This window comes from Rhinolophus hipposideros (genome assembly GCF_964194185.1).
Source record: "Rhinolophus hipposideros genome assembly, chromosome: 9".
Taxonomy (NCBI): domain Eukaryota; kingdom Metazoa; phylum Chordata; class Mammalia; order Chiroptera; family Rhinolophidae; genus Rhinolophus; species Rhinolophus hipposideros.
Genome location: NC_138055.1, coordinates 46,958,087 through 46,970,763, shown reverse-complemented (window position 1 = coordinate 46,970,763; position 12,677 = coordinate 46,958,087). Strand labels below are relative to the sequence as shown.

At 36.4% G+C, this 12,677-nt stretch overlaps 1 protein-coding gene across 7 annotated transcripts in view; it reads right to left on the bottom strand.

The window, feature by feature from the left end:
* The window catches only part of TMEM117 (transmembrane protein 117), a 395,739-nt gene that overhangs the window by 323,466 nt on the left and 59,596 nt on the right, over positions 1-12,677 (bottom strand). For all 7 annotated transcript variants that reach the window (XM_081058186.1, XM_081058188.1, XM_081058187.1 and 4 more), the window contains exon 3: positions 1,298-1,430. In XM_081058186.1, coding sequence (XP_080914312.1) covers positions 1,298-1,430 — 133 coding nt within the window. The remainder of the gene's footprint in view (positions 1-1,297; positions 1,431-12,677) is intronic.

The following is a 12,677-nucleotide window of genomic DNA, read 5'->3' as shown; positions in this document are numbered from 1 at the left end:
TAAACAACGTAAGTTTCACACAGGTCCCTTTGCCTTTTGCTTCCATTGGTGAAAGTCTGCAGTACCTCTCGGACCTGTGGCTGTGTTTGGTCATTCCCATAGCACCCTCCCTCATTCCATTATCACAGGCTGAGGCTTATTCTGACTAGCTATGCGTTAGAGTCTGCAAGTCCACCATTTAAAAATAGAAACCATGTAAATGGCATCATTTAAAGCCCAAGAAAGAATTACAGACAAAGCATTTTAATAATTTCCTAATGCTTGAACATTTGATTGAAAATCATATTCTTGAATTTACCACTTGTTAATATGGACCAGGGTAAAAGCCTTGTGAAATACCTGCTTTCCCTTTACTATTCATCTCCTTTAATGGTGGGGGGGGGAAGCACAAAATTTTAATTGAGCTCTCCCTCTCAGCATTGAACAGTGGTGGCTAGATCTATACATAACAGCAAAGTAATTGCACTGTAGAACTGGCCAACGACCTTGCCTCACCTACATTTAGAAGAAAAGGGTATTACCTGGCTTTCCAGTCTTTTGGAGAGGATAGATCAAAACCTTCCTTACAAATAATTTCAGTGCACTACAAATACCTAAATTGGTTTATTACTGTCACTAATCTAATTCTTAATGCTGTAGACTAAGCCATTCTCCTTATATTCTGCCCATAAAACTTACCAAAAGCAAACCAAGAACTGGAGAAAGTTTAAAAAAAAAATCTACAATCTACTTGGTAGCACTTCTTCATGCCATGGTGATTTGATTAGTGATTTGATAACTATAGATCACAACCTTGGATTTAATACAGGGTGGCCCACTTTTAAAATGACCCATTTATAACAAAGGTCTCTCTGTTGGAACTGTCAAGAGAGTTAAAAAAAAAATGCCACCAGTATCAAACACTTTTATTTAGCCAGGCATTGCAGAGCAATAGAATTGCAAATCTGGAGACCTTCATCGTAACCCCATCTTTACTAATCGTGTGAATATAAACAAGTCGGTAAGATTTCCTGATTCTCATACTCTCTGTCACTATAATAAAATTAGTATAGGCCCTCAATCTATTCCCACCAAGCGGTCCTAAAGAATAAGGAACACAACATAAACATTGTAAAAAGCTTCATGGAGGAAAGACTAGAAATATCGTAGGTAAGAAAAATGCACAGATTACCCCTATGTAGGGTGGGCTATTGGTAAAGGAGATTTAGGCTATTACAAACTAAAACATTCTCTTTGAATTCTTATGCGTTTCAAACATAACACTCACCACCATAGAAAGCAAAACTATATAACCTACCCCATGTTCCCATCCATTAGAAGAATCATGTTGTATATGTGTGAAAATATGAAGAGAAAGAGAATTGTGCTGAAGAACATTGTCATCCATGATCCGTGATCCTCTCGAAACATTTTCAACCGGAGCAACTGACCTGCAATGTAAATATTAGTAGAAATCAGTGTACATCATAACTCAAAATTCATACATCTTTCCTTTGCTCTCACTCTGTTCTGAAGTCTTAATTGCCTTACGAGTGAAACCACTATATAATGTCCTTTTGTTCTTTTGTAAACAACCGATCATGGATGAAGTCCAAGATAATTTCTATCATCCTGGAGCAAACAATACTATCATGAGAATACAGTATGCAGAGATCATCCGTTATGCTGGCATGAAAATAAGATGAATTAGAACACTACCACCTGCTCTTTCCTATTTCATAAACATGTTTTTGATCATTCATCTGAAACTAGTTAAGGCAAATGGTAAAGATCTCTCATAAACTCCGTAAACTCATTCCCAGTTCTGGTCCCACAATAAAACCAAGGCAGACCTCACTTACATGAAAATCCAATTGTTGAAGGTACATGAAAACTTAAAAAAAAAAATAAAGTCTCTGTCATAAAAGACAGATGACTTAACCTTACTCTTAGCTAAAATATCCGTACCCATAACCAGGCATGCGCACCAATGTGTGGGTTGGGAAGGGAAGGTATGTCCGCGGGTTACAGAGCCTGGTGTGGTTCCCAACAAAACATAGTTTCCACCCTGAGGCCTAACATTCCATTTACCAAGGCAGATGCTAAAATGAGAAAGAATGTTAAAATGCAAATATTTCAAGGAAGAAAATGTATTAAGATGACTACTAAAGTAAAAATTACTAATATCAGAATTAGTTCAGAGAAAGGTTTGATATCTCTGATAGAGAAGAAAAATAAGGGCATTAGAATCCTCAAAGCTGAGGAAAATTTAAAAATCCTGGGATGAAGGAAAAAAATGAACACAGGTCACCCTGGCTTTTCCTAAGATAAACTGTTATATGTACTAATATCTCCGTTCCTGAGAAAATGTACCAAATAATGATATGGGAGATGATATACATATAGGAACTACAATTAAAATAGAGTAAGCCTGGAATCTTATAATAGAACTTCTCATTAAAGAAAATATTCTTGTTTTATTGATGATAAGTTAAAGTTATGAAAAAATATGTATTTCCATCTGGAAATTATCTCTCTAGGGATAAGCAGTAGCCCTCTTATAGGTTACTGAGCACAGGAGGAAATGTTTTTTGTTGTTGTTGTTTTTTTTAAGATTTAACTACTAGACTTTCCCTTGTACCTCACTTTTATTCAAATAGCACTTTAGATTTCAATGGGAAACGAGGCTAACGGAAACATTACCCTAGCTAAAACTTTAAATAGAGCAAAAAAAAGGGAGATTTGGTTACATCATCTGGTTTCTTGGCATGCACAAGAAAAGCAAAGGACAAATCTGAAAGTCAGAAGGAATGTGAATTATAACTAAAAGAAGAATGTGGAAAACTTTCTACCCAAGCAAACGATACTAGCACTGCAAATTACAACCTTATTCGATTAATTAAATCAATAATTATGGAAAGCTAGGGAATTGCAAGTCTCCACACAACACATTGACAGGAATATTATAAATAGATATTAAGCACAGAATGCTTCAGAGTAAAAAAAACAAATGCTATAGATATTGTAGAGAAAACTGTAAAGAATATTATGTATTCATTGAACAAATATTTAATGTGTACTTATTACATGCCAGCCACGGTTCTAGGTGAAGATATAGTTATGAGCAAGGCAGGAAGGTGTTTACAGTCAATCATCATTTGGGTATATATTGAAAATGTGACCTTATTTTAGACTCATGGACTCTCTTTGTTTAAAACTCCCTTTGCTTCCAGTCCTTTCAGCTTCAAACCAAGCCCTATTTGAAGAATGGTGAAGACCAGCAATTAGAGTCCCTTGAAAATATAAATGTGAATTTCCTTCTGAACATATGCATAGTCAAAAAATTCACTAATGGATATACTTTAAAAGTCAAATAATAGTGCTGGCAATTTAAGAGTGCTTTGCAAATAAAATGTGGTGGGTTAACTGCACACTGGCTGAAATAATACAGTTAGTAAAAAGAGAAATGTGACAGTACCAGTTATGCTGTCATTGCCAAGCTCATTGTGCCAAGCTCTGGCACTAATTTCTGTCATTAAAGTCATTAGCACAAAATGGCAGGTTAACACGGCTTGACATTCACTTGCAGCATACAATAAAAGTGCTGCAATATTTCAGGGAGAAATGGTGTGACCCAAATATTGAGTCAAATCACATCAAACCAAGAACCTCAAAATTACCTGAGAAGGGGATATGAAAAAGCACTGCCTCTGCTCTGTAACGTGAACATATATTTGGTTTGCTTGGGACAGCAGTGGCTTATAACTGTGGTCGTGGCATAATTACCAATAGTACCCCTTCCTTTCTTAAGTGGACTGGTTTAGGTAATAAATTATGTGCCACCTTTCCTATAGGGCACAGAATTCAGAATTTTGTAACACTTTCCTTTAGATGAGTTTTAGGAGAAAACTGAATGAGAATAGTCCTTATAGATGAACAGAAGTAAAAGACAGGACTAAGAGGGATACATTTCTGACAAGGTCATAAATGACTTTTATTTTAATAAGAGATATATTTGTAAAGCTGAGTGTATATTAATTAATAAAATATTAGATTTTACTAATAAAATCTGTCTTGGACTCTATGCCCTCAAGCCTTTCAAAAGAAAAATTCTACAAGTAAAATATGGGAAAACACAGCTTGTTGGCAATGAGGCAGTCATCTCTCAGAAGACTTCCAGCCGAGACTTGGTGCAATTCATTGTCTACTTGTGTGCACCACACCTGTGTATAAACTGTAACGCAATGAGGACCATCTTCGTCACCACCAGCATCTCCTTGGCACTGGTACACAGCATGTCTTAAATAAACATTTGGTCAACAGATAAAAACATGAAGCGACACACAAACAAATGAACAAGCAATATTCGACTGTGTGACTAAAATCCCTCTATGTTTGTAGATCTGGCTATGACCCTGCCCTCTAAGCCTCATGGAGCCCATCCATTGTTTAAAAGCCTCACCTCCTTCTCATTTTCTCCCAATTAGCCACCTTCTGAGCTCTATTCCCTCCAAGTCAGCATGAAACTCTTATTTCTTTATCAGACTTTGTTTGGCTCAACACCTTTTTTTCCTATGTACCCAATATGTGTCTTATACTTGCCTTGTAAAACCCCAACTCTAAAGCAGAGCTACAGTTTGCTTTATCTGATTTCAGTAAACCGCTGTGGAAAAAAGTTACACAAGTGGGCTGATAAGCCACTACGTAATCAGGAGCCCTAAACTTAGCTGCTACCACAGCACTGCACACAATACTTTTCCTTGTCCTTGTTAATTCCCTTGTCCATCCTCCTCAGCAAATTTCCAATTTCACACCAAAGTTCCTACTAAGACTCTTTCACTCTCAGAATATGATCTCAAAGACATATTGCTGCCACCAAACACGATTTCCTTTCAACTTCATGCCCACTCACATACATCCACTTATTTACTTTTAATGCTATCCCTACTTCCTTTTTTTCCCTCAGAGGATGCATTGCTGTTCCTGCAAAATATCCCACCTGTGCCTTTTACAACCATACCTCCCCTCTTTTGGTAACTTGCTCCATCAGCCATCCTTTCTCTCCTTTGTATTTCCAATCTCTCCCTCTCTCCTGGTTCTCTCTGCCTATAGAGCCTCTTAAGGCCATCCTAAAAGCAATGTTTCTTTGACCCCATGTCCTTGAATTATCATCCATTCTCCTTTCCTTCTTATCCAGACTTCCAGAAAGAGTACTCTTCATCACCTTCATACACTGAGATCTTACTTGCAATGCAAACACTCCACTAAACTTTTTCCAGCAAATGTTAAAGACCCCACCATTGCCAAACCCAGTAGAAATATATTGGCCTTTAACTTACAGGACATCTAGGTTACATCTGGCAAAGTAGTTGTTCACTCTGTCTTTTTGACATTATTTCCTTTGCTTCTCTAACACCAAATACTCTTTTTTCTCTTTTTCTGTTTTCCTGATTACTCTCCATCACCTTTTTGAGCATTTCTTCTTCCATTTGTTCCGTAAATGATATTCCCCACAATATTTTCTCAGTCTTTGTCTGTATCGTATCACTATATGGTCTCATCTACTCTCATGAGTTTAACATCCAGTATCTCCAGCACAGACTTTTCCTTCTGAGCTTTATACTAGAAGAGTCACCTGCTCGCTGTCCTCCTGAATGTCCTACTGCCAATTCAAAGTTTACAGAAACAAAAACAAATTCAAAATATCTATCTCTTGCCCCAGCATGTATGACACCCATACCTCAAATCTGATTATTCTCATCCCTCCATCCACTCCTACTTCTGACTTTACCATCTCATCATTTTCAAAATAATTCAAGGTTAAGATCCATTCTTGATTTTTTTTTCTTCTTGCATATCTTCCATTTCAATCAATAGTCCTATTATTTCACAAACTTATATCCACAATCTTCTCTCATAATTTGGGTTCCCATTGCCTCTTAAAGGAATTATTGCAACAACCTAACTGGTATTCCTTATGTAGTCTTTTCCATCTCAAATCCAACCTCTAGCTAGCCAATAGATCTAATTAAAATACAAGTATGGTCACATAGCCCCTTCACTTAAAACCTTTCAATGATAAACATTCCCCTATAGTATAAAATTCAAGTTTGGAAGGCATTGCTAGATGTGATCCCAGCACACCTTTCCTCACGCTCACCATTTCCTACCTTTCACTCTAGTTACATCAATACTAAACAGCTTGCAGTTTCCTATGTTGGTGCTGAAACCTCTGCCTGGGATATGCTTCCTGCCCCATCATTCTATGGATTCCTGTATTTCCTGCAGGTCTCAAAATGCACGTCAGAAATCATCTCCTCTAGGAAGTCATCTTAATTGTTAAATATTTCATATATTGGAATAACAGCAAAAGTTTATAGGATAGACTCGGGAGGTAGTAATTTCCCTTAAGTGCAGACAAGGAGGAATGGCTGCTAGCCAGGTATAATTTAAAGGGCTAGATTATATGACTTTTATGATCCAGTCCATCTCTAGGACTGTAGGGTTTATTTTGTCAGTAAGAGATTGACTCAAAGTCTGCTAACTCAAAAGACTTTTAAAAAGTTTTTAAAAAGGAATTATCCTTACACATTAAGAGAAAAAGAAAAAGTGTTCCTTCTTATATTTTATCTGTCATGTGACTCTATTATATAAAATGAACCCAAAGTAACATACTGATAAGATTCTTTAAAGACCAAGTTAATATTTAAGATTTTAAATATTAGAATACCTGACAATACATTTAAGTTATAACTCTTATGTCTAAAATAAGAGAATAAAAGATAAAATGAAATTGGATCAGAGCACTTAAAAATTAATCACTTCTAGTCAGACTTAAATAAACACATGAAATATTCAGGACTGATTTGTGTAAATTTATAGTTTATAAGAACTATAAATTTTGTTAAGACTTACTACTTGGGAACAAGTAGTAAGTCTTGGGAACACAATAAAAACAACTAAAATAAGAAAAGTATTCCATGGATGGGACATCAACAAAGAAAATTGTCTAAACACACTAGAATACCATTAGGAAGCAAAGGATGAGCTGACACCACAAAGTAGAAATAAAAGTATAATTTTCAAGTGTAAATGGTTACTTTACCTTAATAAAATGTTTGCTATGATGAGGACAGAGCAAAACAATCTTTGTGAAAATAACCTTTATAGCATGAAAGCCTCAAAATAACTGAATAATTTCAAAGGGCAACCTTTGGGTAGTACATATCACTAATGATATTTTCTTTTGATCTCTATAAGAAATATAGACATGTATTTATAAAATATGTCGTATTTTACCATATTTTATACCATTTTAGTTAGAGTTTTGATGCTTACATTAACAGTAAAATAATAGACATGGGTTATTTTAGAAGATCTGTATCTATGCAAATTGAATGAATAACAGTGAATTATAATTTAGATGGTAGAGTTCTTTCGTCTTTAAATATGTAGGCAATATTGCTTCCAAGTTTTAATCTACTGAGATTTACAACTTATCTCAGATATAGAAAGAACAAACAAGCAAAACAAATAAGAAGCCACACCACACTCTGGTAATCAACAAATTGCATTTACAGAAAAGAGGTAAAGATATACAACCCATTAGAATTCACAGTATATTTTTGCTTGAAATCCTACTCCTCCTGAATCCACTATTTTATTTAGTTTATATTTAATAGACACTCATGTAGTGTTATGGTCTCCTAGGCTATACTGCAAGTGTTTTGTTCAAGAGTAACTTGTACAGTCATTATCCTAACCTTTGATGGCTATAATTTAATATTTATGTAGTATAAATTGTTTTCCCATCCTGAGCATCACAACTGTATTTCTCTATGACTTACTCACTGTCGAATATTACTGACATTTATTTTTCCGTAGAAGAGGACATAAAACTCTGTGGTGAGAATATTGGTATATTTCTCCATACTTTTAATTCAAAGAACTATCTGTCCTCAGTGCAGTTATATTACTACACAAAATGAAACTGAACATTTTATAGTATGCTAACTTGAAATTGTGACAGAAAAATTATCTTACAATTTTTACTCAATCAGGTATGCAAACCAGCAACTTCAGAGAGAAAATCTTTCCAAATATAATCTCCTTTGAGTTAGACTCTTGTACATTCTTGGAAATAGTTATTTGTAGTGCCTGGGGGAAATAATAACTCATGAGGTGTTGATGGTGAAGAATATTGATATTGTAACAAGCTATATGCCACTGTGGTTTATCATTAACATATAAGACAAAACAGAGACATTTACTGCAGGAGCCCACTGGGGACCCGTGCCACATCTATGAAACTGCCAATGTGTGACCAGGTACTACCCTAGTTGGCACATCAAATATATGAAGAAATCATTTTTAGATCCAGTTAAATGCAAAGTTATTACCCGAAATCTCAACTGTTCCTTTTATGAAATATGTTGGGATCAAGCCATTAAAACTTGTCATAACATTTTTTTTTCTAATCATCAGCTTATCACAGAGGACTACCACTGCTAGAGGGAATGGCTATTCCCTCGTCCAAGTCCCTGCAGGGAGAAGCAACTTCCCTGATTGATCGTTTTGGAATAAGAAAATTGGCATGTGTAGCTTAGCACCTTTTCTCGAGAAGAAAAGGTCTCTCCACTAAGTCTCTCCTAGAGAGCACCCCAAAATCTGCCTCTGCTTCTCCAGGAGAGGGGTGTCAGTGCAGTACCTCCTAGGGTTGAAGAAGTCTACTTTCTTCAGGAGTTTAGTATTAGGAAGTCCCCTTGCCTGAAGATACAAGCCACATTCTCAGTTCATAGTCTTCTACAACAGAGGTATTTTGGCCACCATATGCTTTATTTTTATCTTATTGCGTAATTGACTCAAAACTTGGTTAGAGAAGAGGAGTGCTTCTTATTGGGCCTTCTAAAGAACTTAAAAACATCAGTGAGGAGAACAACCAAACATTCTACAAAAAGATAAAATACAACCATCCAGACACTAACCAGCATTTTCATGTGCTCCAACTTTTGTACTTATACAAACTACCTCGATTGTTTGAAGTCACAATAAAGAGATTCCAAGAAATTAGGCAAAGGTAAGTTAACAAATTAACATGGCTTGACCAAGAAACCCTCAAAGCAAAGGTGATTTTTCAAACCAAGTGGAACACAATAATAAATAAGATGATGTTATGATAATGTAAATTCACTAAATTGATCATCTTATTGTAATGCCTTTGCCTTACAAAACAACACAGACATTTAAATCGTTAAGCATAACTAAAACAAAAGCACAAATGAGGACTCAATAAGAAAAGTGTCATAAAAAAACAAGCAATGCTATAGGGTTCAAATGAGGAAATATCACATTATTTTAACAGAATCAATAAAGACATTATTAAATAAAAGATGGAGAGGTGGGCAGGCTTATTATAACTAGAGTCAAGATTCAGCCTCCAGAGGACAACACGAGTAAAAGTTCAGATGTGAAAAGCACAATATAGATCGAGGACTAACAAAAAGCAAAAATGTAATTGAAGTATAAGATACAGAAGCAGACTCTAGGAGCGAAATGCACAGAGGTAGGGTGGGATCAGATTCCTGAAGACTTCCAATGTCTGGCTAAATAGTAGAGTTCATTTCGAACACAATGAATAATTAGGTTTCCAAGCAGAGAAGAGGCTCTCTGAATTTTGCTTTAGGAGATAAATTTATACAAAGTTATCCACATAATAAAGAATGGACTTTAAAATGTTACTGAAATATCACAGTAAAAAGCACTCTAGGTTTGAACTGGTATTATGGCCAAAAGAGTGGGGGCAGGGAGGGAGAAGAGGTGCAAAAACATTTAAGGTATAAAATCTATAAAATTTGATAACTGATAGCCTGTTGAGGATAGGGAAAGAGAGGTCAGAGAATGGATTCAGCATTTCAAACTCAGGAAAATGGGAAATGATATGGCAGTAAGAGAAAAAGGGAAGATGCAGAGACTGAATGCTGGGGTGGGGGGTGCTGTGGAGGGAAAGAATTATAGATTGAATCTGGAGTCCCTGTCAAATATCAAAACGGAGAGGTCCTAAGAGAGATGGAAATATCATGAGTGATATGGGACCTAGAGATATAAACTTGCCTGCACCAACCTAGAGTTAATCAGTGAATTCTTAAGGGTAAGTAAAGTCACCAAAAGAGAGAGTTAAAGTGAGGAGATAAGATGGGTATAGACAGAAGGGCTAGAGACACAGAACGGAGTTTTTGAACTGATAGAAGCAGGTATCTCATGAGGTTCACTTACTATGTGTAGGAAACTGGAAGTTAAAGAACCAGTTAAAAAGACCAAGAAGAAACAGATAGAGTGATAATGTTCCTCACGGAAATCAAATAAGAACACTTCAAGGACAGTACATGTAATAGTATTACACTGTACAGAGATGAAAGAGAATGAAGACAGGAAAAAGAGGATCTGATGTGTAGATGGTCAACTGAGATTGAAAGAAGCATTTTCAGAAGCGTGGTGAGAATGCTAAAGTGGTTTTGAGTGTTGGTTGAGACAGACAGCTGTGAAACTCAGTAGAATGCAGGATAATTCCTAGTATTCAGGAGGCAGGCATAGAGCTAAGGGAAACAAGATCCACTTGAGGCATTGTCAGGAAACATCAAATTAGTTTGGAAGGAAGGAAGGGAGGGAGGGAGGAAGGCAGGTTCAAAGAAAAGGTTCAGAGCCCAGAAAGCATTTATCTTAAAAATTAAAATCAGAAGTAGCTTCTAACGAATTAACTACTCAGCTATACAAAGCTGTCCAAAAGGATGAGCATGGTGAAATAACCTTTTGTTTAGGCAGTGATTAGTTCTCAGGTGAGGTTGTGGTTGAAAACCTTGCTGTTAACCTTTACAAGAATCTGGTGATAAATTCAAAAAGAGGAGTCCAAAAAGTATTCAGGATCCCTGCAAGAGATGTTCTAAAAAATGGAACAAAAAAATATGATTGCTGATGACATGAAAATAACCATCAATTTTAATCGGATTACACCAGATGGAACCTGCATAGACAAAACAGGCACTGTTGCTCATTACATAAAAAAGGAAATGTTCCAGGCGAGGACAGAATGATGTCCCTGTAACAGCCGTAATCACAGCACTCTGCTGGGAGTCCTGCGGCTGCGTGTAGGCAATATTTTTGTCAAATAATGTGAGTGTGTCTGACAGTTATGGTCCATCACAGGCTGTGTCCTTGATGATAAGAGTGTTCTGGTGAAGCAGAAATAGAAACAGAAGGATTTTCCTACCCACTAGAGAAGAACACTAAAATATCAATCTGACAAACTGGTGAGGATGACTCAAGGCCACAGACCAGGCAACTGGAACAGAGAACAGAACACCATCTAGATATCGGAACAGAAACCTAAATCCACGGCAACCAGACAATGTCTCACAGTATGAGCTCAGTCTATACAACTAGATGATAGGACACGAGCATTGCTGAGATCACTCACTCTAGCACCAACATTCTATGAGTTTATAAATCCTCAAAAAAATGTTTGCTTTATGCCTGTCTAAAAGGAACCTACAATTGGAAATGAGTAAAATGGTTTGAAAATTCAAGTGAGAATTACAAACTTCCTCATTTTATTTTAGCCCAAGAACTTGAAAAGTAAAATAAATTAAGCTAAAAACTATACACGTATGTTTATAATAAGCATAATGAGTAAGGGTAAGGGCTAGAGAGACAACCAAGGTTTAGCTACTGCCCATTGCAGTGACCTGGAGCCAGCTGTGTACCCTCTCCCCACCTTTGGTTCTACATACGCCAAATGAGAGTGACAATAGTAACCATGCCATAAGACTGTTGTAATATAGACTGTTGTCGGATTCCATTGTAATATATATAAGTCACTTACTCAAGTGCCTGACACATGGCATGCACTCAAGGTGAGCTACGATTATTATTATTATTAATCATTTGATGTTTGTATCAACGAATCAGATTTGATCTCTGCTTGCAACTCACCACATCTACAACTAGACATAAAAGGTTTTAACTAAATGGTGTCAGATAATCTGAATATGCTCTAGGAGGCTGTTTCCTTAATATGGAACTAATTGTAGCTAATGAACTAATGAAACAAGGCGGGAGCACTGGGAGGAGTAGCAAAGGGGAGCAGGCTCTAACGCTTAAGATTGTACGATCAGAAAAGAAGCCTACAACTACTTCAAGCCAACATGAAATCAGAAAGAGCCAGAGGCTCTGACTAGTATATCTACCTGGCTTAGGGTTTAGCCCCTTCATCCCTAGCAAACACACGAGTACTGTGATGGAGTAGGAAAGCTGCGATAGATAACTTTTGGTATTTCAGTCCTAGTTGCTAAACAGAGAGCACCGTCAGAACCCAGGAGTTGCATATTCCAGCAGCAGTAATGCAATGACATTTCATTGTCTTTCTGACAATGTAGAAAGATTTATGGGCTAAGATGTTCACATTGGAATGATGTAAATAGTAAAATAAAGGCAGCATCCTATGAACATCCTCAATGTTCCACCAAATACCAGGGTACAATAAGGTGATAAAATCATGCAACCATTAATATGTATTTATAAATGATATTAAGTGACCTGAAAGGCATGGGTTTATTATAAATCTTGAAGACACAGTGTAAGTTCATGCTTTATAAATTCATATTCTTAAGAAAACATGTCAAAATATTAACAGTGGTGGTCTCTAG